The sequence below is a fragment of the Hyperolius riggenbachi genome, chromosome 3 (genome assembly GCF_040937935.1).
Source record: "Hyperolius riggenbachi isolate aHypRig1 chromosome 3, aHypRig1.pri, whole genome shotgun sequence".
Classification (NCBI taxonomy): domain Eukaryota; kingdom Metazoa; phylum Chordata; class Amphibia; order Anura; family Hyperoliidae; genus Hyperolius; species Hyperolius riggenbachi.
This window is the reverse complement of record NC_090648.1, coordinates 112,194,586-112,220,961: the sequence shown is the minus strand read 5'-3', so window position 1 is coordinate 112,220,961 and position 26,376 is coordinate 112,194,586. Positions and strand designations below refer to the sequence as shown.

Genomic DNA, 26,376 nt, shown 5'->3' with positions numbered 1-26,376 from the left:
CATCTGCGCCACTATGCGCTGCGCTAGAGATCCCATTCACTACAGTGAATGGGATCTGCGCTGCGATTCCCAAAAATGTGCAGCGCAATACAATGGGAATGGTAGAAGGGCTCTCTATGCCCTTCTAACGTTCTTGCATGTCGCACACTATGCGCGCTGCCAAAATGTGCACGGCAGCGCGTATAGTCTGAACGAGCCCTTACTCACAGTATTGGAGCCAACGAGGATGATTTCTGTCTGCTGGATCTGCTAGGACACAGTCCTTCATAGTAATACCCATAGTGAACACTGTTCCCCGTAAATGTCATATTTTCTTCTCATAAGATATGAAAAAAAGCCCTAGTATTGCTATTTGCAAGTAATAACTGGAAATTCATGTGGCATTTAGAATTTTAGTTAACTTTGATAGTTGTCCTTTAAAGGATACTCGAACTGACATGTGACATGATGAGATAGACATGTGTATGTACAGTGCCTAGCACACAAATAACTATGCTGTGTTCCTTTTTTTTCTTTCTCTGCCTGAAAGAATTAAATATCAGGTATGTAAGTGGCTGACTCAGTCCTGACTCAGACAGGAAGTGACTACAGTGTGACCCTCGTTGATAAGAAATTCCCCTTTTTACTTCTTTCTTGCTCTCAGAACCCATTTTCTGCTAGGAAAGTGTTTTATAGTTGGAATTTCTTATCAGTAAGAGTCACACTGTAGTCACTTCCTGTCTGAGTCAGGACTGAGTCAGCCACTTACATACCTGATATTTAACTCTTTCAGGTAGAGAAAGAAAAAAAGGAACACAGCCTAGTTATTTGTATGCTAGTCACTGTACATACACATGTCTATCTCATCATGTCACATGTCAGTTCGGGTATCCTTTAAGGAAGTTTTGTAAATGGAGTGTGCCGCTGGATGGAGGGGAGTTTGGCAGGCATTACTTACCTTTGGGGAGCTGCTCGCTGTACCCCTGTATTTATTGCAGCCTCCATCTTCTTATAGGGAGTTTAATAAGTGTGAACCCTGCCTCTGATTTTCTGTACATGGACACTGGCAGCTGGCAAGTACTGGAAATACATCTGTTATGGTCTGTTGGGCAGATGTTTTTCCCCTGGCATAGTTCTCCCCCATCCATACCCCGCCGACCTTTCTTGTAAATGTCAATAAAATGGCCTTGTAAATAGCAGAAAGAAGTTGCATTTCCATTAACTACAAAGTACAGTTTTTTTGTGCTGTTAACCGTATCTTCGTATAGGAGTACGTGCCTTCAGCAACAGAAGAGACCAAGGAAGGGCATTGTCCTGATTGCCCCATTAGTTAAACTAACTTGGTCAACTGATGCGTTTTATGTGCATAACCACCCTCAGAAGAGTGCCAGCGATAGTGACAACCCTCAGTGACAGATACAATCCATGTGCTTGATTCACACTAACCGTCACTAAGTGTTAGCGCCTCAGTAAAAAAAAAGTTTTCCGGCGCTAAGCCGGTTAGTGTGCCTTATCTGAGTTAGTGTGCCTTATCTGAGTTAGTGTGCCTTATCTGAGTTAGTGTGCCTTATCTGAGGTTAGTGTGCCTTATCTGAGGTTAGTGTGCCTTATCTGAGTTAGTGTGCCTTATCTGAGTTAGTGTGCCTTATCTGAGTTAGTGTGCCTTATCTGAGTTAGTGTGCCTTAAGTAGCTTTGTGCACACTAAAAGATGGACAAAGCTACATCGCAAACTGCAGATAAGGCACACTAACCTCGGATAAGGTAAGCGCTGTAGTTTGTGCCCACTAAGTGATAAGGCACACTAACCAGCTTAGTGCCGGTTAGTGAATCAAACCCCTTATGGACAACTCCCTACACAGCCTTCGATTTCACGTCTATGTCTCCTATGGTCATAAGACCTCACTCTGGACAGCATATGGCATTTGGAATGGGTGTAGGGGCTTTCACAACAGGCATTGCATGTGGTTCTCTTTTTAAAAGAACTTGAGTGCCCTGTAGATCAACAAACGCAATGGTGTATTCTGGTTACATTTCATTCTCCAGCATTTTTCACTGTATTAAATATAGCTTTATACATTTCCATATCCTCTGTGTATGGATACATCCTCGGTAAAACATTCCAGATGTTTTGGAGTAGACTGTATGATTTTTAAGGAGCAGCACATGATAAGAAGTTTGAGAAACTTCATTCTAGGCTGTAACCTCTTTGGGTCCATCTCTGCCAAAAGTACATCTGGATTACGAGGGTTTTCTGATAACTCTTATTGCTTATCTTGTGGGGAGAAGCCCTCAGTAGACCTCTGATTGTTATCTTGTGGTTTTGGCACTAATGAATAGTAAAAGCACTCTGATCACTGACTGGTAATGAGATACAGCACACTGCTCAATGCAGCAGAGAATGTATGCATAAGAAAGGCATATAGGCGTAATGTAAAAGGTGATCTCAGGCAAATAGGACGGCATCAGTAGCAGCCGGCTTATGCTTATCTAATTTTCCATTAATGCTGTAATTCTGTTAAAATGCATAACGAGGATATACTGATAATATCAAAGTCACACTGAAGCGGAAAAAAAAACCGCATGAGATAATGATTTGTATGTGTAGTACAGATAGTTAATAGAACATTAGTAGCAAAACGAAGAGTCTCCTATTTTTGTTTTCAGTTATATAGCTGTATTTCTATGACACTGCATCCTTCTCTAATATTTGCAGTTTACAAATTACATTCTGTATTTTAAATGATGAAACAGCAGAGCTAATGACCCTTTGAACTTCCTGGCAGAAAAACCTTAAACAAACAAGAAACAGTGAGAGACAGGTTGCTTCAGAAAAAAGCACTGCTTTCTGACTAAATTAGTTGCAGAGAAGCTCTTTTGCATAGATAACAGCTGATGTTTCTTAACTCTTCCTGTACTGGAAACAAAATGAGACTCATATCTGTAATACTAATGTTCTATTTGTTAGCTGTACTACCCATACAAATTATTATCTCATAAGTTTATTTTCACTTCAGATTCCCTTTAAGTGTATGCAATTCTATGCAGAAAAACAGCAATGTATTCTTTGTTTAAAGTGAATCGGAGGTGAGAGTGATATGAAGGCTGCCATATTTATTTCCTTTTAAGCAATACCAGTTGCCTGGCTATCCTGCTGATCCTCCGCCTCTCATACTTTTAGCAATAGACCCTGAACAAGCGTATGCAGATCAGGTGTTTCTGACAAATGTATGGTCACATATGACAAGATTATCAGCATGATTGTTACTGGTGTTATTCAGACACTACTGCAGCCAAATAGATCAAAAGGTCTGCCAGGCAACTGGTATTGTTTCAATGGAAACAAATATGGCAGCCCCCATACCACTCTCACCTTGAGTTCACTTTAAAGGGTCCCCTAGCAGACCAAAGCTACCTTTTTCCCCCAAACCCACTTGTCTCCTGTTAGACTCAAAGTACTTACTTGAAAGGAACAGCCATTTATAGCGCACTCAGTAGGCCACCAGGAAGCATTAGTAAGGCTTCTGACTGGTTAAGTTCTAGCTATGGCCAGTATTTGAACCCTGGTCTCCTACATCAAAGGTGTTGCCCTTTACCACTACACTAAATAGTGGCTGCTCTGGGGGCATGATAACCTGGGCACAGGCCAAACACTGAGGTGTGTTATGCTGGAAGGCTGTAATGTGCATGGTATTTTATCTTTTATCAATGGCCCAAATACTTTAGATTGATACCCATTAAGATCTGTAAATTGGAATCGCTTTGCTGTTTATGGCAGCCTCTTTGTAATTGGTCAGAAAATTGCTTCTGTCTGAATACTTTCTGCACGATACACTCCTCATACGGTAGGTATGATGCCAAGCAGATACTGCAGTGTAGTTCAGGGCATTATAACATTTTGCTTTATGTTGTAGGCTGCAGCTCCCTGCCTAGAAAATACTTAGAAAGGGACTATTACCCAGGATTTCAATTGCCAATGTCCCCTTTTCCATCTTTCCTTTTCTCTAATAGATCATCGGGGGGTCTGTGTGATTCAGAAAGTGGTGAAATCCCTCTCACTGTGTGATGTCATGGCCATGGTCATGACATTTTCTGTCCATGAACCTTGTTGCAGTGTGGGAAATAATGGCTGTTTCCAACTCCCAAGCAAGCAGTTTTTCCCTCTGTGCATATGTATATATTGAATACAAAAAGGGGAGAGGGGGAGACATCCGAGAGCCAACTATTGTGCAGAATGTAAAGGTTTTGTTGCAGGAGATTAAACTTTGACAGCTGAAATTATAACAAATGTTTGCTAGAAAGGCTACAAGTGTGGGTTACCACTTAGGCAACCACTGTAAATGCAGATGGGGAATTAGACCCAAGCCCTCTTAGGTTAAGAAGTTGCTCTCTGTAGTTGCAAGAAAGGGTGGACAACAACTGGACTGATATAGGATAAACAGAGGTGCCAGAAATAATAAAATACACTAAAAACCATTTAAAAGTGGGAGGCAGTGGTGCACTTACCTCCCAACAGATGACACAATGGGCTCAATTCTGGTAGCTATGTGAGGTAAATATTTTTTGGTAGGTAAAATACCTCATGAGTTATTTTCCTCTTCTTTTATCAATTCTGAAAGATTTTTCTCCATTTCAGAACATGAGGTAAAACACGCGGTAAAACATGAGGTAAATGCATAGAGTGAGGTAAAACATGAGGTATTTCAGTGGTAAGCCTGCAGCAAATAAGTAATAGGCCTCGATTCATAAAAGTGCCTGCGAGCGGGGAAAGTCGAGCGGGGAAACACCGCTGTCGGTATTTCCGCCTTCAGGGTGGTAATTCATAAAAATGTTGCCTGTTGTGACAGGCGTGCGGAGATACTCCGCTGTAGGCAGGCGTTAGGCTGTCGGGAGACATGCGGAAGCCGGAGAAGCAGGCGGAATCCCTCCGTGCGGTGTTCTCTCTGCAGCTGCTTGGGAGGTCTGTCCCATTCACTGCAACGGATTCCGCACGCTTCTCGCCACATCAGAGGTAGCGGTAATACCCGTCCGCATACCGCTACCTCTAATTTTTATGAATTGACCACTTGTTACTTTTGCTGTGATAATCACCGCGCAAGGCGGTGATTTATCACTTTGCTCGCGAATGTCGGCTTTTCATGCGGAAAAGCCTTTATGAATACAGATCTTGCTGTGTGGTCGGTAAAGTGTGCCGTTTTCTGCATTCCCGCATGCGGGAATGCTTTATGAATCGAGGCCATAGTCTTTAATTGTCTTCCATAAGTTAGGATAGTCTTTGGAAGATGTTTTTTTTTTTTTTTTTTTTGAGGAGGGAAGGTGTATTTGATTTTGTAGAAACCTATGAAAAGTAAATTTATAGGCATCCATTAAAAAAAAATCCAGCTCATTTACCTTTAGAGGCTGGGGGGAGGGGGGGTGGTAGGAGCACTATTAGAGGCTGGGGGGAGAGGGGGGGGGGGGTCGGAGCACTTTTAGAGGCTGGGTGAGGGGTCAGTACTTTTAGAGACTGGGGGTGTGAGTACTTTTACTTTTAGAGGCTGGGGGTCTGGAGGGGGGGGGGGGTTTACAGCATTTTATACTTTTAGAGGCTGCTGGGGGGGGGGCTCGGAGCACTTTTAACCAGAGGAAGGGGGGGGGGAGAAATCGGTGTTTGCCGCAGTTTTACTAAATTTTTTTTTTTTAAATAGAGGCCATGGGTTGGAGCATTTTTACTTTTTTGGGGGGGAATGGCAATGTTGGGGGGGGGGGGGGGGGCAGATGAAGGATTGTACAGGGTTTGGAGCACTTTTTCTTTTTTAAAACAAAATGGAAGCTGGGGCTGGGGGGGGGATTGTTGGTCAGATCACTTTTACGTATTTTAGCAAAATATGGGGGCACAGAACAAGCTGAAAAGGCTCCATGTTATGTGACAGATATCACAATTCTGTCACAGCACTGCATTTATCATGTGGTAGAGGTAGGTCTAATTACGTGAGGTAAAAGACATGCAAACACGCACCTTATTTCACTTCAGAATTCAAGTGTGAGGTATTTCACTACTAAATACCACACATTTTTAGTAGAAAATTACCGCATGAATTAGCTCATGAAATTACATGAGGTAAAACTTTACTTAAACTACCAGAATTCAAAAGTTGATTTCCCTCATGAGGTAAACCCAATTCCATGAGGTAATTATTTACTAAACACTACCAGAATTGAGCCCAATGGGTTTCAATATAGATCACAATTTTATTAAAATTTTATTACTTTTTGTTGTGACACGTTTCACGGGTCGAGCCCACTTCCTCAGGCGATAGGGGAGTAACTGTGAGAAGTCTCTCAGTGCAACCTTTTATTCTATCACATTGTCAATGGGTGTGTTTATAGATGATGGCAGTTCAGCGCTGTCTTGTTTTTTTGTTTTTTTTTACTTGTCTGCCAGCAGTAAAGATGATGACTAGCAGGCTGAATGTGGATGAAACAACAGGAACGAATTATACAGCATATATGAATAATTTATTGATCTATCTTCTGACCGGTTCTGACTGGACGTAAACTCTATGTCCCATTCACCGCGCGCCCCCACCCGTCCCTGTCGCCGCTCTGTCCCCGCCGCAATGTGCTGCCCTGCCGCCTCTATGATGGCAGAGCACTGTAATCCGGGCAGGAGCCGTTTTCATTGGCTCCTGGCCCTGTCATTCTTGTAAGCCGTTCCCATTGGCTTACATTGAGTGACAGGGTCAGGAGCCAATGAAAGTGACTCCTGACCGGTGCACAGCGCTCTGCTGTCATAGCGACGGCAGAGAGAGCAGCCTGCGGCGGGGACAGAGCGATGTGACCGGCGGGATCGGCGGATTTTAGCGGCGATTCGTAGGGAAGCGGCGGTTTACTGGACCAGCACCCTCTGCAGAGGGTGCTGGTCCCGAAGTGGTTAACCAGATGATCAGTGTTTTATGCTCTACTGGTGACGATTATCAAGCTTGATCATAGGACAGCTCCAGATAACACAGTGTTCTCTTGAAGCTCCAGAGACACACAGTTGTTTGAGTGTCATATATATATTATTGAAACAGCTGTGAGGTGGGCTGCGGATGCATGTGTATCAGCATGATTTTAACCCTCAGCATACAGGAAGAAGGAGTCCAGCTCAGTCGCATAACTACAATTCATGAGCCCCCTCCCCCCAGCACAACTTTTAGGGGCCTCCCAATGTTTACAGCCTTTCCCTTGCCTTTGGTGCCCTTACCGGCCTTGGAGCCCATCTCACAAGGGTCATAAAACAAGTGTGGCATCATAATCTTCACACCGATAACATGTGTAACCACAAAAACCCTGAACTGAAGTATAGTGCCCTGTATCGGAGGAAGGGAAGGTTAATACTTGCCCCCCCACACACACACACACACACACAGCTCTGTGATTGCAGGGGCTGCCCCCCTCTAGTGATGCCCCTGCTCCAGCTGGCGCTACTACTGTATGTTCCTCATAGGGAAATAGTGAATCTGGCTGAAATAGCTCCTACTAAAGTTAGCTAGCTACTCTCTATGAATGAGTTTCAGCAGTTGCATTGGAATAATAATTGTTTGGCAAATGCTTCCTCAGTGCTGCAGAAATAGGGAATGCAGTTGTGTACAGCTTATCTCTGGTGATTGGGAAGTGCTAAGTGCAGCCGCACCATCCTCCATTGAACCTAGACTTGGGGCCCAGGAATTGCTCTGCAAAGCGAGTGGCTGTGCATTTTGCAACGTTCATCCCATTCAATTACACTTAATGCTACAGCAATGTGTTGTGCACGAAATGACCGCAGCAGTGTGATGTAAGAACACGCTGCTACACAACGCAGAAGTGTCCCCATCAGACAGTGCTGCCTAAGCGCTGAAGAAGGTGGGCACATGCAAGGATAATGCATTTTGGAAGCAGCATGTACCAGCCCCTAATAAGTCACAACCGTGCGATGAAACGCGTAGGCCACAGCCTGTGGGCGCACCACTGGTGTACATGTGAGAGGACGCCTGCTTGGATGTGTGGAGTGGAAACCGTATTCATGAACAGAATCTGGGAAATCTTCTATTATATGCTGAATAAAAAGAAGCCTGCGGCTGAGCAGGGGAGAGTGCCTGTAGAGCACAAGAGGTAGAGAGTGCCTGTAGAGCACAAGTGTGTGTTGTTGAGGTGATGCACCCCATGTGAGTTTTCTCTGCTGGTTCTTCTAAGGTGCATCATATCAGCTGATCTGTGGTAGTGGAGTATTGTGGATCATTGTTTGCCATGGGCGCGGCTGTTTCTTGACATATATATGCAGTGCCTGATGTCCCTGCGTATCGCACACTGTTATGCACTGCTGAAATCAGCTCAGCAATATGACAGTGTGTACAGGCCCTACATTACAAATGTTATCTCTGGTAATTCCCACTCTTTATACTTCTTCATGGCACATAACGTGATTCAGTAGAGGCTGGATAGTGTACTGGTTAAGGGCTCTGCCTCTAACACAGGAGACCAGGGTTCAAAGCTTGTCTCTTCCTGTTCAGTAAGCCAGGACCTATACAGCATGGAGTCTTTGGGCAAGACTCACTGGCTACTTCCAATAGCGCGCATCCTAGTGGCTACAGCTCTTGCGCTTTGAGTACACCGGGGAAAACAGCAAATATAAATGTTCTGTGTCTTGTCTTTGTCTTGAATGTGGACACATCTAACTGTCACATCAGCAGCAAAGTGTGGCTCCGTACAAAGGCATAATTATAAATTATGGGGCCCCCAGCAAAAGCTTGATTGGGCCCCCCAATGTTCACACCCTTTCCATTGCCTACACCTTGTGACCATCACAGCCCGGTGACCCATCTTCCAAGGGTCTAAAAACAAGCGTGGACAATGTAGTCTTCACATCTGTTATAAACAATATGTTTCTCTCGGCACCAGCAACTTAGAGTTGCACCTCACAGACTGTGAGATAACTTGACTCACAACAAAGCAAGCATTATTGGAGATAGACCGTTCTCAGGCATCTTCAAAGTACAAGGAGTTTATTCAGTAAACAGATATACAGATACAGTTCGTCACATCTTAGCAAAGCAGATTCTTGCGTTGCGTTACAGCTTCGTGATTACCTTCCTGCTGAAGGTAATCAGGTCCTCTTATGTCTATACTATATTACATCATCTATAGACTACCTATGTACAGCATACATCATATCAGAACAGAAATGGATTATATAAAGGTTTAAGCCAGCAGGGACAGGTAGCAAGACAGAAAGTGGCAAGTGCTGCTCCATACTCCGGCTGTCGGTTTTATTTGAACCAGAAAGAGTTAAATGTGAAATCATCTGAGCCATCTGTGATTGGTTCAGATCCCTTGTGATGTCAGGACACACACCTACTCAATTAATATTCTATAAGATATTTGCCCTAGATACAAAGAATTTCCATGTTGAATAAACATGGCTTTGTTTACTGTTCTTGTGGTGTACATGTTGAGGTCAGTGAGACCTGTGGCCTTGTCTATAGAACAGCTTCTTGGTATGTCCTAGTTCTGCTGAAAGAACTGTAGATTTTCTCTCTAAGAGAAAATCCCCTTAAAGGGCAAGTCTGCACCCCAAGCCTTTTTGACTAACTCAGTCCAAATCACCGAGGCCTACTTAAATTATAACAATCCCCCCTAAAAAGACTTGATCTGCAGATCCCTGCTTCTGAACCCAACAGTACCTGGTTTTTGTTCTTTATGTTTCACTTTTCGATGCTCGTGCTCACACACCTTCTCTGCTCTAGGTGGTTATCCCTGGGAGAATGGGCAAGACCTCTTGGTCTTCCTGTAACCAGAATCTCTGGGGATGCCCTACTTCTAAGTCCCTCTATACCACATTCTCAGCATTTGCGTCACTTGCGTATTACTCCCAAACTTGCATGATCACAGAAAAGTGAAACTCGTTTGTCTGTTACACAACGGAGCAGTGCCAGGTGCCTTCTAAAAGAGCGCCTTTATACAATCAGCTCCATCACAGGTACTACTAAACCTATACCCGTAACCCTGTATGTCCCTTAATTTGGAAATATTGGTTCCTGAGATTGTTTATGAGGCACCAATCTCTTGACCAGGTTAATTTGTTTTGCGTAATTTAACACACCACCTCACCTGGATAATGATGCCCAAAGTTGTCATCCCCATCCTGACGACTAGTGGGTGTAGGAAGAAATTTTGAACTGCAGAGGCCCAGTCCGAGTGTCCCTGGAAAACCTTTTCCACCAGGTCAGACTGGAACTCACCTGCTTATATTTGTGTTCTACCTCGTTAAGATCACCTGGATCATGGTGAAATCTTACCTCTAACTTAGTGTTCTGTTTGTTTAACCGTTGTAACAAAGTGTGATCGTCTTGTGTCCAAACCTGTACCCATTTGTCCCATGGCGGGTTATCCTTCAGGATTGGAACTCCCCCTGAAACTTTGAACTTTATAGTTCTCTTAACATTTTGAGGAATAACGTCATCAAACGTGGATGACTTGATCCATATGGGATCTCCGCTCATACAATATGTTCCCCCATAACAAGTGTAGCCCCAAAAATAGCTGATTTAAAGGATGGACTCCTTTATCAGAGGGAGTGAAGTAGTAGTTAGGGCCCTCTTACAGCTCTGGGTCCTCCTGCAGTTACAGGGGCTGCTCCGCTGTAGTTAAAGCCAGTGTTACCCGACATATAAAAACAAAAGTCAGATACTCACCTAAGGAGAGGGAGTCCTAATGAGCCTTCCCTCTCCTCTCCTGGTGCCCTCAGGATCCTCCGTTCAAATCCCCCGCCACGGGGGACTTTGGAAGTCTTCGGGAGCTGAGTCCTCCCGAAGACAGACGGCTCCATACTGCGCACGCGCAAGTGCGTCATAGAGGGCGCTCGCGCATGCACAGTACGGAGCGGCCTGTCTTCAGAAGCCCGAGTGCTCCTGAAGACTTCCGAAACCTCCCTTCGGCAGCGGAAGTGGTCCTGAGCGGGACCGGGCACCGGGAGAGGAGAGGGAAGTCTCATTAGGACTCAGAGCCTTCCATCTCCTTAGGTGAGTATCTGAATTTTGTTTTTTTAGGTCGGGTAACATTGACTTTAAGCCCCTGACTCCATACAGGAGACTTGTAATGTAGTCTGGTACAAGTCTCTCCTGCAGAGTAGCCCATGTACCGAAACCATGAGTGAAGAGTTTTCTTTTACATTTATCACCACAGCATGGATGCTCTTCTGATTCAGTGTAGGCAAGGCTAAGATATTGTTTACACATGGGCTTATGCAAAACAGATTTAGCCCCATTCTGGCTTCCCATCAACCCAAATTTACTACATAGATTTAGATAATATCACGTTTTACTGTCAGGAATTCAGCTCATATATTCTTCCTGTGTAGACCATCTAATAGATTCCAGAACCTCCTTTTCATATGCCTGCAAAGCACTTTGAGGGTCCAGAAATCTAAAACAACTATCACATTTCTACAGACTCATTTTCATCATATTCAATCTTGAAATTAAAGAAGTTGGGACATTTAAAGCTGTGTACATACGCAAGACTGAGGTGGCCAACAACGACCGCCTTAGCCAATAATCCGATTTGTGTACAGCAGCCCCCAACAAACAACTGCTGCTTGGCTAGTGATACGTCGGGCAGATCAACTCAGCCAAGTGACGGCGAATTGCTTTGTCTACACCACTCGCCCTGTTCGTTTCGTGATGTTACATGCGCGCACTCAGGCGTCCCTCCGCCTTCCTGCATGGCAACAGGACGCATCGTCAGATATGTGTCTCTGTAATCCAGGGGACTATACAGGCCATCAGGTCCTGATTCCTGATGGCCAACATCAGTCAGCACAGGTGTACGGGCCTTAAGAGATCACACCAGTCTGCTGAAAAGATAATTTAATATGTATAAACTCTAATGAGGGACAAAGAACCAAGATACTACTTGTACTTAAAGCTCCATACTTACAGGAGGATCTTTGAAGGACCTCTATCACCCGGCAAGGACTGGTACATGATCCCTTGGGCATAAGAGTAGAGCCGATGCTGTACAGACAGGTCATCAGCCTCCCGGCTAGCAACATGTCTGTTGATATGGGGGAAGCAGACGGAGAACGAGGGATGTGTCACAGACAGGGAAGCGAGGAGAACAGTACAATTATAAGTCTGGACAGCTGCAGATCCAGCATGACAGATCTTTAGCAGATATCATGTGGCTGCTGTACACATGCAGGTCTGACTACCGATTCTCAATCATGGCGGAGGTTATTGTCTGCCGTGGCCTAGTTCAGACTTCAGACCAACATATGTACATTGCTTTAGAGACAGGTTTAAACCTGATGTACAAATTCTTGACAAGCCGTAGTCCAGCAGAAATCTATGAGTAAGGCCTGTATGATGGGGTTTGCTACTCTGGGGGTTTGTTGGGTAACATGATTTGTGTTGGGTTTAGCTTAATAAAATCTGGTTGGGGGTTTGAGCCGTTGAGAACATCGACTGCGCAATAATTTGACATCCTCTTCCTCATACCCGAAGTTATGTGTTGTTTGTTCATAGACAATAGAAATTAAGCTATAGACCTAAACAAGAAATACAAAAAAATCATCAATCTACATAAAACAAATATAAAAAAAAAATGTGGCAATTTTTTCTACTGTCTGACGTGAAATTTTTTTTTTCACTTTCCCCATACACAACCTTTTAAAACACCAGTGATGACATTATGCTGAAGCTTCCAATGTGGCCTCCCCCCTTGGCTTCTGGAGGCAGGCACAATCTGCAGGGGGTGTGGCTCTTGTGCCACTCGCCTCTCTTCACTGCTGACTAGCTGGGTGGTGTGCCATTTCCCCCCCCTCCCCCCACCTTGAGTGGCAGGGGATGGGGTTCTGGTGATGGGGTGCAGGGATGGGAGTAATGTGGGTTTTCTTGCGCAAGGGGTCACTGGTCTTCATAAACAACATACTGTACTTTGTTACGTACTAGGCATGAAGCCAAAGCCGATTACTCACTCATCATATTGAAACTGTAAGCCTATTTTAATCTGTGCAGACATGGAAATGACATTAGTGATTGCCTAACACTCTGGAGTCTTAGGTGGCCCCTGTGAAATGCAACACAGTTACTGTCTCCACTCCCAGCTGCCCAGAAGAGATCAGGTGTGGAGTAGATAGATCACCGCATCCTACAGTCAGTATTTAGTGGTGAAATAAGAATCATCATTACTAGCTGTTCTGTTCTGTTATGTAAGGTGACTTTTACTGTGTCTATGCTTTCTATAACTGCGCCAAGTATGTATGTGTGAGAGAATCTGAATCTTATTATATAGTGTATTTCCTTTGCAGAATTGGATATAGCCAGCCAAAGAGTCTCGGAACTTGTTACAGCGAGTTAATATCCTTATATGAACCTCAGCTGACAGTCAGATTTCCACGGCGAGTGCAGCCAAAGAAACTGCCATATATTTCACATATTTTCAAATCTCAGTGCAATTTATTTGGGCTTTGCTAAGCTCTATGTGTTCCAGCAGCTGCTTTAAGTGAGCGAGGCAGTTGTGTCATTTCTGGACAGGAACCTGAAAGTCAAATCAGGCTTTCCAGGGTGCTAACTCCTTCTCCGCTGACTGTTTACACTGTACATTGCCTAGCTGAAGCCTTCATATACTTTGTGTCTCAGTAACAGCGCAACATTCCGATCAGCATATCCCTACCTCTTATAACTAAGTGCTAAGCGCTATTTTTAGCTAAAATAACAAGATGACACAATCATATTACATTTCTAGAGGAAACCAATATGGTTTGAGTCATAGTCATGCTTCAGTCAACCACCCGTGAAAAGGTTTGAATTTTCTAGGTTCTGATCTGTCTACAAAGAGAAGCAACAACATTTATCAGAGAGTTGGAAGAACTTACTTACCAGGAAAGGTTAGATAAACTGGGCTTATTTAGTCTGGAGAAAAGACGCCTTAGAGGAGATCTAATTAACATGAATATCTGCATCAGAGGGCAATATAGAAGCTTGGCAGATGAGCATTTTGTCCTTGGGCTTGTGCAAAGAACTAGTGGGCATGATCTGCTCATGGAGGAAAAAAGGTTTTGCCATTTATTTAGAAGAGGGTCCTTTACTGTAAGGATGATTAAAATTCGAAATGTATTGTTTAAAAAAAATGTGGAATGTATTACCACAGGAAGTAGTTATGGCACAATCTATATCTGCGTTTAAGGGGAGCTTAAATGCTTTTTTTGCATTGAAGGACATACACAGCTATAATTACAGGGTAATTCCCAGCTGTGTTGATCCAGGGATTTTATCTGATTGCCATCTGGAGTCAGGAAAGATTTGTTTTCCATTTAAGAGCTAATTGGTCCAAGCCTTGTAATGGTTTTTCTTCTTCCTCTTGATCAACACATATATGTGAGGGTTAAGGCCCATTTCATGCCTTTTTCCTGGTTGAGCTTGACAGACATTTTTTTTCAACCCAACTAATCATGTAAAATAAAAGATCACAACAGAAATCTCATATTTCAAAACAGGATGTGATGCATAATCTTTCTAATAGGGCACAAGACCGCAAAAAAAGTGAAGTAAAAGTAAAAAAAACTTCTGTGAGTTTTTTTTTGTTGTTGTTTTTTTTTTTATTGCCATGACCCAAATTTCATGTAAATGTTATACAGCTTGAACTTGGACCAACAAAAACTGACAGGAAGTTATTCTGATTGGTCCAATTTCATGCTGCATATAATTTTCATGGACTTTGAATGCTAGGATAAATTATTTGCATCTCATTGATCATGTCTAATGGCAGGGTCACCAAGCTTAGGAAGCATTGAGGTGAAAACTCTCCAGTGGACACACACAGTCGTGTTGGGATTTGGATTGGATAAATTACTTTCTCTTCCTGAGCTTGTGGAGATATACATGATAGGAATTGTTTTTGACCAGCATTGACAGACAGAAACCTGATCTATGATCATGCCCAGTGTTTGTCAAGCCTGTCCTCAAGGCCCAGCAACAGCGCATGCTTCCTGAAAACAACCATATTCTCAGGAGGGGTAATTAGTGTTTCAGGACTGCTGATTAATTATCCACATCTGTGGACTTCCACAAAACAGGCATTGTTGGTGGGCCTTGAGGACAAGTTTGGAAAACACCAATGTAGCCCTTCCCAGCTCTTTTCTAAAGTTCTATAACAAGTTTGGTCTTCAGTTTCATTTTGCAATAAGTTTATTGTTTAGGGAGGTGCAAGGTGCTATATTACCTATATTATATATTACCTATTCTGTCATTTCAGTAAAACGTAACAAGGAGTATAATTAATGATTTTAGAACTATGTTTTATTATTATGTATCCAATTACATTTTTGTTTTATTTTGTTAGTGAAACGTGAATGAGATTTTAATCATTTTTTTTGCTCTTATTCCAGGGGAGATGCATCAATTTTACAAGGGAGAAGAAGCCAATGCCTCCAAGATATCCATTAAATAATGCTCCTCTTCTGACACCACCATCTAGCCCGATCTATACACCACCCCATAACCCCATTTATACTCCTTCTCCTCCAGCAAGTCCTCCTCCACAACCAATGCACTACCCACCCCCAACTCCATCCCCGACCGGATCTCTTCCTCCACCACCTTCAGCCTCACCTCCAGGCAGAGCTCCGCCTCCTAGTAGACCACCACCCCGTCCTTCAATTTAGAAATATTTGCACAATTAACTGTCTCCAGTAATGCTGGAGATGCCTTTAAATCTTTTTTCTTGGATGGATGTGATGTTCAGCAATTGGACAGAACAGCTATTTACCAAAAGCACTCTTCTAACCACTTATTCCAGAACTAAGCCATGTTATGTCGTGGCTCTGACCTTTTCGATGAAATCCACAAGTTACAAGATACCATCTCAACCTATATGATTTCAGAAGGAAACCATAAGGAAACCAACTTATATAATGACTTAAAATAAACTGGATAAAATAAAATATGTTCTCCCACGAATACTAGGAGAAACATTCTCAATTTGACAACCTCCTAAGCCAGTTATTGACCACCAATACTAACTCGGCTAATGATGATAGGTGACGGATTAATTTGACATTTGCCTCCATTGATTTTTATATGTTTTTAGTTGAGAGAAGTAGTAAGTTCATTACCACGATGAGATGCAATCAGATCAGGAAAACAGTAACAGAGGGACAAATGAATATGCTTTTTCTACGGAAGACCGAACAGCAATTCAGAAAAACGAACTACTTTATGAAGCATGTTAACAGATCTCTTGATTTATGATCTAAAGAGTAATGGGAAAGTTTCCTGAAAAAGACTACATCAAGTTGGCCCATCACCACAAAAGATGTAGGCATCTCCAGTGTCCAGTGTTTGTTCAGGTTCTTTCAATGGATGTTCTGGTTCTGTTTTACCTAATCTAAAAGTTCTCAAAGTTTTAGAAACAAAAAGTAACTAAAGGCGGGAACTATGGATAGTTCTTCACAAGTCATTAGCTTCTGAATCTCATGGATATATAAGAAACCAAAGATCTTCTGATTTCCCTCAGGGTAATAAAATGGCTTTGTCATGTGTAAGCATCCATAATTATCAGCGAGATGGAGGACTTGGAAGACTAGCAAGAAAAAACGGAAGTTTGGACCTCAGTATGTGCCTCCAGGGAGATGGTTGTTGAAGTGGAACGAATAAAATGATGAAACACTAAATCTCCATAGAAGGGGATTGCATTCTATATAAGACTTTTGAAAAGTAGAAGGCTGGACCTTTGCAATTAAAAGAAAAAAACTGCCATCGCAGATTCTATAACAGATTAAGTATGAGCTTCGCAATGCGTTGCTGAGCCCTCTGCCAAAGAGGAATTGTGGGATAATCTATAGCATGTATACACTTGCATTCTTTTTTTAAGTAGCCATTATGTAGATTAAATTACTTATTGTAGTATATTATTTGGGGTACTGGGGCGTTGCTATCATCTAGTTCTTCTGTGTGGATCACATAATTACCACTGTTGCACATTAATTTTTATTATATATTGGTGGTAAATGGTGACACTTGCATTGTAATTCATGGAGATTCTCTATGTATTTGTGATAGACAAAGGGGGGTTAAAGGCCAACTAAATTCTAGATTGAACAAGGCTAGATTAGGGCAAATTATTAGTATTTGTACCTGATTTTTTTTTTCCAAATTGAAAGAGCAGTTGAGTAGCTCTACTTGCCATACAGGTTTAAGACCTCTTCTGCCTACCTTTAGCTTAACAGACTGGGGTGTTACAATTGGTCCCACCTACTTCTTGTACGTCACTTGGTTTTCACTGTAATGTAGGGATGCTGGTAAAAGTAGCAAGGCATCTATTTTTCTTCCTAATTTTGGGTTACCTGGTCACTCCTGATTGATCCTCCTCCCAGTTGAATCTAGAAGGAGAGGAAGCAAGTTGTACTGCAGTGGCAAGCACATTTTGTCCATGACACCAATTTTACATACAAAACTTTGTTTCTATACACTGCTCATATTCATTTATATTAATTGCTGTTAAAATTGTCTTGTTCAGTTTCGGATTTAGATGGCTTTAATAACTTGTAGCCAGCGGTATATAAATGTCACGAGTGAGCTATCAACTGTGATAACAAGGACCCTAGTTCAACAAATGCTTTCATATTGGCTGCTTTGTAGGGCAGGTCTTGCACCATAAATGTTCCTAGAAAGTTAGGTATCTTTCCTAACCATCAGTCTATCACAAATAGACAGCGGAGATGTATTCTATAAATCTGTATTGTGCTCAGCAGTTAAGAGAACCAGGTATAGACTTAAACTATATCCCAAGCTTTATAATGAGCCAAGGGGTCATAACATAGAGCAGTCCCCTTTTGAGAATGAGTTTTAATACTTAAGAAAGTTTAATACTTTCAAAGAGAACCTGTTTAAGTTGAAAAAGACAAAAGAAGACTGCTCAAACCCCACTTCCTGGTCTGTAGGATACAGTGGAGCAGACAGAAGGCTACTTCTTTCAAGTAATCATAGAAGAGGAAAGTCCTTAAGCGTGCCTCCAGCATAAGCTGATACGTTTTTAACCCTTTCAGGTCCTACGACTAAGGTCTTGAAAGGATCGGAAATGCTGCAGCTGTGGCTGGGGGTGCTCCTTGGGTCCCCCTTATTACTTGCTATGTAATTCTGTGACACGATAAAGATGCTGCTTTTAAAGGACTTGCGAGGCCAACGGAGGGAAAAAAGTTAACTCGCGGCCAGGCGGACTGCGCAGCCGCGGCCAGAGGAAGCGGCCATCTTTGGAGAGGCAGGAGAGCCCAGGCCGTGGGGTCGGGAGCCAGCCCGGGGGGATAATGAGCGGGGGGACCCGGCGGATCGGCACGGAAGGCGCGGACGCGGTCCTCCGTGCCTGAAACGACGATGCAGGTAATTAACTTTTTTTCCTCCGTTGGCCCGTAAGTCCTTTAAGGATTCAGCAGATGTCGAGCGGGCCTTTTTTTTTCTATGATAACCAGTTTAAAGTGTTCCCGAGCCGACGTTCCTGTCAAAAAGAAAATGCTTACCTGAGAAGAGGGAAGTCTCTGGATTCTCATGAGGCTTCCCACAGCATCCTCCAGTCCCTCGTTACCGCCAAAGATTTCGTTCACAGGCTTTTGGTTTACTTGAACATGCATAATAATAGATCAATTTGCATGCCAGGGCAGAGCTGACAACAAAGCGTGAACGATAGCTAAAAATATATGAATATCTTTAGTGCAATAGAGATGTATAGCCAATACAAAAAATGCATGTTAATCTAAGCAGAGATAGCAGTGACCACCACTGTCCGCTATCTATGGGATACTTCCCAACACAGCATTGTAAGAGTGTGACCATTCTGCAATGAGCCATCTCTTCACCTTCTTATGCATAACACAAGAGGAACAGTGTATGTGAGCTGACCATTGTGGAATGTGCGCTGCCACTACTGCCTGTGCAGAATGCCGAGAAAAGGAAAAGTTAATGTAAAACAGATGGAAACACAGTGACACCGTATACTATAGGAAATTCTTTATTTGCCTGCTTTTCATAAAACTTACTGTCCTTGTTTAGCCAGCTTGTCTCTGCAGTTTTGTAAACTTATCTTCTTGAACACATCTCTCCGAATTTCCATGCAAAATGTCTGGGACATTTATACAAAAACATTTTTACTGCATAATATGTGGGGAAAATAAATCTGAAACAAAGTAATAACGTATGTAGAGGAATATTGTAATGTTTAAAGAGGAACGTCAACTATAGATCCTCAGGCGAGTCTGTATGGCTGATATTGTGGTGAAACCCCTCCCACAGTGTGATGTCATGACCATGGTCCTGACAGTTTGCTGTCAGTGAACCTCATTGCATTGTGGGAAATAACAGCTTTTTCCAACTGCCAAGCAAGCAGTAGCTCCCTCTAGTAGCGAAACATTCTGTACAGATTTCCTGGCAGAACTAAAGATGTCACCACCAGTGATACATTTTAGAATGTAAATCAGGGAGAGGAAAGATTTTACAATGGGCAAACACTGACTAAATAATCTGTAAATGAATACTGTAAAAAATATTTATTGCAATTCATTCACTGCAATTTCTATTCATTATGTTATTTTCACTACAGTTCCTCTTTAACATTACATTGGGTTGTATTCCAAGTAATTTGGTTTAAAAGCACTTTGCAAGAAAAGCAAACTTTTTTTATGAAATATATACTTATAAGCAACAAACGTATGGATATGCAAGAACAGTATGTATACGCGCGTGATGTCAGCACAACTGAGCTGATGGTTCTTCCTCTGACGACTGCAGGATTTTACTTAATTGTACATAATCTGAGTGTAGGGACTGTGCAATGTAACATTTCTGTGAAATCCTCAAAAGTAGTCAAAAGCGACTGTCATTAGATAGTTCCTTGTTAAAGCCACACACACAAAAAAGGATCGGGGTAAGATCACAGATAGCAAAGATTCTGTTAGTTATAGTGAGTCTTTTTTTTTTTTTTTTTTTTTTTTTTACATTTTTGCTTTATACAGTGCAGTACTTTGTATTAAATGTTTTTCTGTCAATGTTTTTGGATTGTGGAATGAATCATCTGAGTTTCCATTACGGAAAGTCCAGGATGATTAAAAAGTAAAAATCTAGTTACCTGGGACTTCCTCCAGCCCCTGGCTGCTGCCGTGCGCTCACCGCAGCTCTGGTGGCTCCCGGTCTCCTCCGGTGCAGATGCCGACCTCGCCAGGTTGGCATCTACTTGCGCAGTACAGAACTACTGCACAGTACAGTCCGGATGACGTCAGCGTGACTCTGTGAGCTGCACGCTGAAGCACAGGAGGCATTTTGTACCGGAGGGCACCCCGGGCCACCGGAGCTGCGGCAAGGGCGCAGGACAGCTGCCAGGGGCTGGAGGAAGCCTCAGGTAAGTAGATTTTTACTTTTAAATCATCCTGGACCCTACCTTAATCTTTTAATCCTTATGGGGAAATTTGCTTTGATATAAGAGTGCTTTGGACTACAAGCATGTTTCTGGAAAGAAAACCAAAGTTCCACTGTACTCAAAAAAACTCTGTGTACCATACCTATACTCCTACGATCACAACTCGGTGTCTGTTAAGGAAGGAAGGGATATTGTTTCTGCACCAATGTGACATCTTCACATTTAGTACTAGGGAGTAATCTTTGTGGCTTTAAAAATAAAACTGTTGCATTGATAGATACGATCACACTGCAATCACTCTCCAGATAGCAATACCCTCTTTCCCTGAAAATAAGCCCCAGCTGGAATTTTGAGCATACTTGAATATAAGTTAGAAGTAAGAGAGGAGGACGAGGCAGCCAGCAGTGCAGTGCCAATCGGGCACCAGTCCTGTCATCCCAGCACACAAAAAAGGATATCAGCTATATCCAGGGATAACACTGGCAGGTACATGTTCACTACAGTAGCATACCTTCAAATCCAGGAACAGCACAGTAAAAGGAAACAGTAAATGTTCTGATGAGAAACGCTTCCTGATATAAATGTAAGACATCCCCTGAAAATAAGTCCCAGCACATCTTTTAGAGCAAAAATGAATATAAAACACTGTTTATTTTCGGGGAAACACGGTATGTCTGCTGGGCACAATAGAGTCCACATTAGGTGAAAACAATCTCAAAATCTATGCACTTCACAATAAGCAACCACTGCCTAATGTCCAAAGGCAATCTGAAGTGAGAGGGATATGGAGGCTGCCATATTATTTCTTTTCAAACCATACCAGTAGCCTGGCTGTCCTGATGATCATTCTGGCATCAGTAGTGCCTGAATCACACACCTAAAAAAAAGCATGCAGATAATCTTGTCATATTTTTCTCAGAGACATCTGATCTGCATGCTTGTTCAGGGACAGGGTTTATGGCTAAGGGCTCTTTCACAGTGCGACGTTAAAGTCGCACGTTATAAAATACTTTAACGCAGAGTAACGCACAGCAATGCAAAGTCTGTCCGACATTCACAGTGCACACATTGCGTTAGTGTGTAACGTGTAGCGTTATTAGAAAGTGCTGCATGCTGTGCGTTTAGCAATGAATCTGCTGCGTTACTTGTGTTGCACATGCTCAGTAATGCTTTTTTTTTTTAATGTTCCACATGCGCCGTTTTTGTTTCATAGTATATACATTTTCTAGCGTGCGACTTAAACATCGCAGTGTGAAAAGGTGTATGTGTTGCGTTAGGGCCGCGTTATGCGACCTTAACGTCGCATCAAATGCACCGTCCTATGAAAGTAGCCTAAAGTATTAGAGGCAGAAGATCGGCAGAGCAGCCAGGCAACTGGTATTGTTTAAAATGAAGTAAATATTGTATGTCAGCCCATATCCCCCTCACTTCAGGATCCCTGTACCAATATGCTGCCTAATTGTAAAAGATTTAAAGAGTAAGCTTTTAGAATTTAATAATAACTTCATCATCCCTATATATAATCTAAAAAATCACAATTTATATATATGTTTAGACATCAGAAGGTATCACAAAGATTTTATTTTTTACTAATGTGAATCAATGTCAGTAAGATATATTGAATACAAAAAGGTGTATGGAATATGTTTGCTAATATAAATCAATGTCCCTTAAATGTTGTAAAGTTGTTTACAACAAGCAGAACAAGCCTCTTGAGAGTTTCTTACATACCTTGGAAAGTGTGAGCTGGCTTTAAAAATCCTAAATCCAGGATGTACTCAGGATGTACTCACCAGGGGCGTAGCAATAGGGGGTGCAGAGGTAGCGACCGCATCGGGGCCCTTGAGCCAGAGGGGCCCTGAAGGGCCCTCCCTCAACTGCAGTATTAGCTCTCTATTGATCCTGTGCTCATAATAATCACTTATATCGATACTTTGAATAGTGGTAATCATTAACAAACTGTTCCCCATCCCCTTCTTGCACCTCTGACATTGTACTGGCCATTGGCAAGTTTTGGTGCGCCGTATCAATTGTTATGTATAGAGTGCTTGGGGGCCCCATTGTAAAACTTGCATCGGGGTCGAAAGCTCCTTAGCTACGCCACTGGTACTCAGATATGTTAAACAAAGTAGAAAGTAGATACATACTTCAAGGAATACATTTAAAAAGGTACCTGTAAAAAGGGCGCAGGGTAATGCCGATAGCAGAATACCCGTAAATATAGCAATGTTCTATTATCCCCTAGTCCAAGCAGCTGCAGCTCAGAGCTCTGGCTCCAGCCGTGTCTCTCATCTCCCGGGACTCGGGTATTTGGCCCCGCCATCTATAGTCGCTAATTACATAGCGGCTTATAATGGTTCCTGTACTTAAGAGTGGATTCAAATCACAGAAGTATAGAGTGATGTAGAAAAAATAATTTATGCAAAACTGTAAATCTAGGATTGAATAGAGGGTGCAACTTGTAGTGCATGTAATAAAAGTAACAAATCTATCCTATTAAATAATATTGTGTCAGCTCTGTTTAACTAGCTTTATGGGAGTCACTACTGAATTTGCAATCCACATCAGACTTTCCACGGTACAAATAGTGGTGTAGCTAAGGAGCTATGAGCCCCAGTGCAAGTTTTACATGCCCCCCCCCCCCCCCCTCTATACATAACAATTGATACGGTGCACCAAAAGCTGCCAGTGACAACTACAGTGGGAAGGGGGATGGGAAACAGTTTGTTACTCATTATCATTCAAAGCATTTATAGAAGTGATCCTTACAAGCACAGGACCAATAAAGAGCTAATACAGCGGTTAAGGGAGGGCCATATGGGGCCCCTCTGGCCCAAGGGCCCTGGTGCAGGCGAGACCTCTGTAACCCTTATTGCTACGCTTCTGGGTACAAATGCACTTCTTAAGAGGTTTTATCTGTCATAGATAACGTTACATCTTTTTAGTGACAGTTCATGGTTTGTATTAGCAAACTTGCTACAAGCACATCTTTAACATTCCTTTGCATTTAATATATCTTAATGGCACTGATTTTTATCAGCAAAAAAAAAAAAATCTTTGTGGCTTTTCTTCTGATGTCTAAATGTATATAAATGATGCTTTTTAAGATGATCACTTATCCAATAAATAGTATCATCCTAATTCAGACTTTACTGCCTTAAAGGATACCCGAAGTGACATGTAACATGATGAGATAGACATGTGTTTGTACAGTGCCAAGCACACAAATAACTAGGCTGTGTTACTTTTTTTCTTTCTATGTCTTAAATAGTTAAATATCAGGTATGTAAGTGGCTGACTCAGTCCTGACGCAGACAGAAAGTGACTACAGTGTGACCTTTACTGATAAGAAATCCCAACTATAAAACACTTTCCTAGCAGAAAATGGCTTCTGAGAGCAGAAAAGAGATAAAAAGGGGAATTTCTTATCAGTGAGGGTCACTACTGAGTACTGAGTCAGCCACTTACACTGAGGGTCACTACTGAGTACTGAGTCAGCCACTTACATACCTGATCTTTAACTCTTTCAGGCAGAGAAAGAAAAAAAAGAATCACAGCATAGTTATTTGTGTGCTAGGCACTGTACATACATTATTCGAGTATATGGTAATCCATTACTCCATCTGCAATAACAAAAATTGAAATGATAATCACAATCACATATAGTAGATTTAGGTTACCATCCTTGCCTAAATTAAGCCCGATATAGCTAAGGTTGGGCTGCTTTGATGTGAAGAGGCCATGAATAAAAAGGACTGCAAAGGCCAAATCAGAATGAAATTGAAAATCAATTTAGCCTTTAGAATGTATTCAAATGATTCAGAATTTATTATGTGCCATTTATCGGTAGATTAGAATCAGGATCCTTTGTTCATAATGGGTTTGATAATAAATATTTACTGCTCTACTACACTGCAAGGCAACATTTGTATTTCACTTTTCAAAGATGATTTCTGCACCATGAATTTTACAATATTGTCTCCATGATCACTGTGGCTCTGTAAGACCAATAAATGTACTGTATTGCTGACATGACTTACTAGACACTGCTGTTTCTCTAGGACCATACTGTGCCTTTAAAGTGATACTGAAGCCAAAATAAATGTATGTGATCATTATTGTTTGTGTAGTACGGATAATGGATAGAATATTAGCAGCAAAGAAAAGAGTCTCATATTATTATTTTCAGGTATTTCTTTATTTCTAACATTATGTCATATTTGCAGTTTAGAAAACAATCTTTTTATTTTAAGCTGTAATACAAAATAATAATTATAGAAATGTAATAATAGAAATGTCAGGAACCAAAGAGACACTCACATATCAGTCACAGGTCCACTGACAGGAGAAGTGAACAACGCTATATTGTTGAGATAGTCGGGGGTGGGAAAGGTAGGTAGCAAGGGAACAGCCAGTTCTTAAAGCTGATGATTTGAAAGTTAAAGATCAGATTGATTTGACAGAGGCCAAATTGTGATGGCTTTATAGCTCGGCAGAGAAACTTCTAAATGACGTACTAAAGGTTTTCCAAGGAAGGACAACTGGTAAACCTCTGGCAGGGTAATAGGTACTCAAGGCTTATCGATGTAGATCGGGAGAGGAGGGCAGCCTGTCTGGTCCGATCACACAGAACTACTGTAGCCCATATTGCTGAAAAAAAAAACGTCATGCTGGTCATGAGAGAAAGGTGTCAGGACACACAGTGCATTTCAGCTTACTATATATGGGGTTGCGAAGTCTTAATCCAGCCAGAGGGCCCATGCTGACCCTGGTCCACCACCAAAAGTGCCTACAATGGACACACCTGATTGTCAATACTTGACCACTCAGCAAAGTAGAAAGGCAACCTGGTCTGACCAGTCACACTTACTTTGGCCTCCAAATTTCTAAGATCTCATTCCAATCGAGCTTTTGTGGGATGCACTGGGGAAAAAAGTTTGGATCCAGGGAGGCACCACTCTACAGGACTTAAAGCTGCCAGATTCCCTAGGACGCCATGAGTGATCTTTTAGAGTCCTTGCTTTTGATGAGTCAGATTTGTTTTAGTTGTGCAAGGTGAACCTACACAATATTAAGCAGTTTCAATATTTTGGCTGATTGATGTACGACATATTATACAAATTTGATTTAATTTATTCATGAGTAAGAGAGTCCAAGGGTCAAGTTAACAGTAATAGACTGTTACTACAGGAGACCATTTCATTTTCTTTAGCACACCTGCCAGAAGTCCAGGATTAGGATCCATCTGAAAATGGTGCCTGCAAATAATGGCGCATGGTGTTGCCGCTAATCCGTTTGTCACTTATCGCTATTTAACGTTAAAGCCTTTAGCGTTAACACACAGAACCCTCTCTGTAATTATCCCTAACTTCTAGACTCCCCCTGGTGGTGCCTAACCCTAAGACCCCCCTAGTGGTGCCTAACCCTAACCACCCCCCTGGTGGTGCCTAACCCTAACCACCCCCCTGGTGGTGCCTAACCCTAACCACCCCCTGGTGGTGCCTAACCCTAAGACCCCCCTGGTGGTGCCTAACCCTAAATCTCCCCTGGTGGTGCCTAACCCTAAATCTCCCCTGGTGGTGCCTAACCCTAACCTTGACAGTGTTACATTAAATCCATTCACCGTTTTGCAGTTAAATAACTTCTACAGTTTGGCTTATGTAGGTTAGCTATTGATAAATAACGTCACTGTGTGTAATAACGTCTGCTGTTTGGCATTTGAATAGCGCTATTGATAAACAACGTTACTGTGTGTCGTTTTTCTTCTTTTTTCCCTGTGCGCCATTATTATGCAGTACTATCGATAAATAGCGATAAGTGTATCTTTTTAATGCAGCACCATTTTTATGCATAGGTGTTGTGCGCCATTATTCACTGATCCGCAGGATTACTCTGCACAGTCACAGCGTTCAGCATTAAAGAGGGACTTTATCTTGACTTTTGTGCAGCTCTAGTGGCTCGAGGGGTTTTCAGAGGTTGAGCCAAAGCTGTCTGGG

The 26,376-nt window shown here is 42.3% G+C and overlaps 1 protein-coding gene across 2 annotated transcripts in view; it reads left to right on the top strand.

Moving 5' to 3' along the window:
• Positions 1–19,880, top strand: part of ANTXR1 (ANTXR cell adhesion molecule 1) — a 266,350-nt gene extending 246,470 nt beyond the window's left edge. For both annotated transcript variants that reach the window (XM_068274807.1, XM_068274808.1), the window contains exon 18: positions 15,366–19,880. In XM_068274807.1, the coding sequence (XP_068130908.1) occupies positions 15,366–15,641 (276 nt within the window). In that variant the 3' untranslated portion in view covers positions 15,642–19,880. The remainder of the gene's footprint in view (positions 1–15,365) is intronic.
• The last annotated feature ends 6,496 nt before the right edge of the window (positions 19,881–26,376 follow it).